General features: G+C 17.1%; 1 protein-coding gene across 1 annotated transcript; it reads left to right on the top strand.

The window, feature by feature from the left end:
- Positions 1-1,915: 1,915 nt before the first annotated feature.
- Positions 1,916-2,791, top strand: PGSY75_0319900 (hypothetical protein; the record flags this gene model as incomplete). The annotated part of the gene is made up of 1 exon (XM_018784051.1): positions 1,916-2,791. The coding sequence occupies one exon, from the start codon at positions 1,916-1,918 to the stop codon at positions 2,789-2,791; it is 876 nt and encodes a 291-aa protein (XP_018643634.1).
- Positions 2,792-2,895: the final 104 nt, after the last annotated feature.

The raw sequence follows: 2,895 nt of genomic DNA, 5'->3' as shown, positions 1-2,895 counted from the left end.
TATATATATATATATATATATGTGTATGTATTTTTTATTGTATAATGTTTGTTCTTATATTCCAATTAATATTGTAGCATTAAAATATATAATTATATGCATATATTTTTTTTTTTCATGAGTGTAAAAAGATTTTATTAGCCAGAAGCAAAAGGAAAGATATAATATTTATATTATATATATATATATATAATATAAGAAAATATAATATAATTATTAAAAAAGAAAATATATTTAACTTGAAATTTTTTTTATTGATAAAATATATATATTTATTTTACCTTTCGTGGAATTTATATTTTAAGACATTTATTAGAGCATTATATAATATATATATATATATAATATATGTAATATTTTTATGGGTTTATAATTATGTACATAAAATTATATGTATATATTTTAATTATTTTAATATACCTCCTTTTTAATAATTTTCATATATCCGTTTGATATGTTTCATATTATTTTTTTAATTCAAAAGTGATTTATAAAATGAAGTAATAAAACTTCATCCGTTTTTTCTCATATATATATATATATTACATATATATGACAACTTTATATATTTTTTATATACCCATTTTGTGCAGTATGTTATAATTAATATGTGTGTAAATTTTTGTATTTATAAAAAGGCTATTATAAATATATTAAAACTAAAAAGATATGAAAGTATTATTTTCTTTATAAGAAATGTAAGGTGTCCTTTTTTCTAATTAAATAAAAATCAACCATTATAAATTAAAGACATATAAAGAAAAATTAAAAAAAATAACAAGAAATCTTTTTTTTTTTTTATGTTTATATATATTGAACGTCTACTATGAATATTCAGCTTACTGAACACTTCTCATACATTACATATAAAATATCAAAAAATAAGGGCACAATGTAAATAAAAAAAAATATTATGAGTAACGAACATATTATCAGTCGCATCATTAGCTTTCTGTGGTTACATATAATATATATGATGATAATGATGTTATTGCAGTTGGCCTTATTTTATTTTTTTCTTTTTATAATTTCACAATATGTTATTTTTAAATATCCTTTATTTTTTTTTTTCCTTACCGCCTTGTTATAAAAATGCATGAAAAAAGGAGAACAACACCTTTTATACTCATAAAATTACATTGTATAAATGTCATTTGATTATATAAAATATATGTTTTTTTTTTTTTTTTCTTTAAATATTCAATAAGTTAAAATTTATTTATTTTTTTTTTTAAATTAATTTGTTATATTTATGAATAAATAAAAAAAAAAAACATTATATATATATATTATATATAATATATATATAAATATATATATTTTTTTACTTATATTCCCTTAATTTTTTTCATATCCGTTTTATATGAGAATAACATAAAAAAAAAGGAAAAAAAAATACATATGATATATATATTTATATATTAATTATTTGTTGTATGCATACAAATATTTAAAAGTATGATAAAATAGAAAATAAAAAAAAAAAAATAAAAAATATAGAAATATAGAAATAATTATAAATTATTACAAATTAATAAGCAAATATATAAAAAGAAAAAAAATAAGAACAAATAAGTAAACATAAAAAAAAAAAAAAAAAAGAAGAATACATAAGAAAACATAAAAAAAAATGAGAAAAATATGAAATATATGAAAAATATGAAAAAATAAGAAAATTTCCTTCTTTAAAAAAATTAAAAAAATTATGAAGTCTTATTTATAAAACATTATATATATATATATAATTAAAATATTATAATTATGATACATTATTTAGTTTAAATATAAATTGTTTATATGTATATATTTAAATAAATTAATACATACATATATATATATATATATATATATTTTTATTTATATTTATTTATTTATTCATTGAGTCCTTTACATATATTACATACATATTTATACAATGGAGTTAATTGATGCAGGATGCTTTATTTCTCAAATGAATGAACTTCTATTAATTGATCCTCTTTATATAAACTATGTTATTACAAATTATTTTAATAATTATATAAATGATAAGAATGTATTGTTACCTGAGGAAGGTTTAAATGGTGTTTACTTTGAGAACGCCAAAGCTGGCTTATGGTCATCATTTGCTATAAGAGAGAAAACTTCTTTCTCATCTTATAATATGACAGAAGAAAGTTATGGTCATAATTCTACTTATAATATGTATTCAAATAAGGGTTATAATAATGATATGGTTCATTCTTTTATTTGTTTCAATAATTCAGAATTAATGCATCAGTATTTGACCATTGATAAAATTAATGAACTAGAGTGGAAAACATATGAAGCGAAAAATAGTATTATAGGTATAAATAATGAAGAAAATAAAAGTGATCATGTAAATGATAATAATAATAATAATAATAATAAATATAATAATAAATATAATAATAATAATAGTGTCTCAAAATATTTCACAAACATACTAACAATTGAAGGAGGACAAGTTGGATTATTTTGTGTTGAATCAATTAAAAAATGTTCTAATATTCTTCTTCAGAAAAATGCAAAACCTGATATTAATACTAAAGAAGAACTAGATTTATTATTTAATCAAAATATGAATAATTTATATCCATGGTATAATAAAATATGTAATATGACATTATCATCATCTATTACTATTATTGATTTTATTGATATGCCCATTGGAAGTGTTTGTGTATCTTCATCAGATTGTGTTTTTAATTATTTATGTGAAGTAGTAACTGATGATATTACAGGTGAAATCTGGGCAATAAGAGTTAATTTCTTGAACCCCCTCAAATGAGGAGAATATAATAATATTTACATATTTTATATTATATGAAAACAAAAGTAATGTTATAAATTAAAAAAAATTATTTTTATGTATTATAATTTATTTATTTATTT

This window comes from Plasmodium gaboni, chromosome 3 (genome assembly GCF_001602025.1).
Source record: "Plasmodium gaboni strain SY75 chromosome 3, whole genome shotgun sequence".
NCBI classification, from domain to species: Eukaryota; Apicomplexa; class Aconoidasida; order Haemosporida; family Plasmodiidae; genus Plasmodium; species Plasmodium gaboni.
This window is presented reverse-complemented; position numbering and strand designations above follow the sequence as displayed.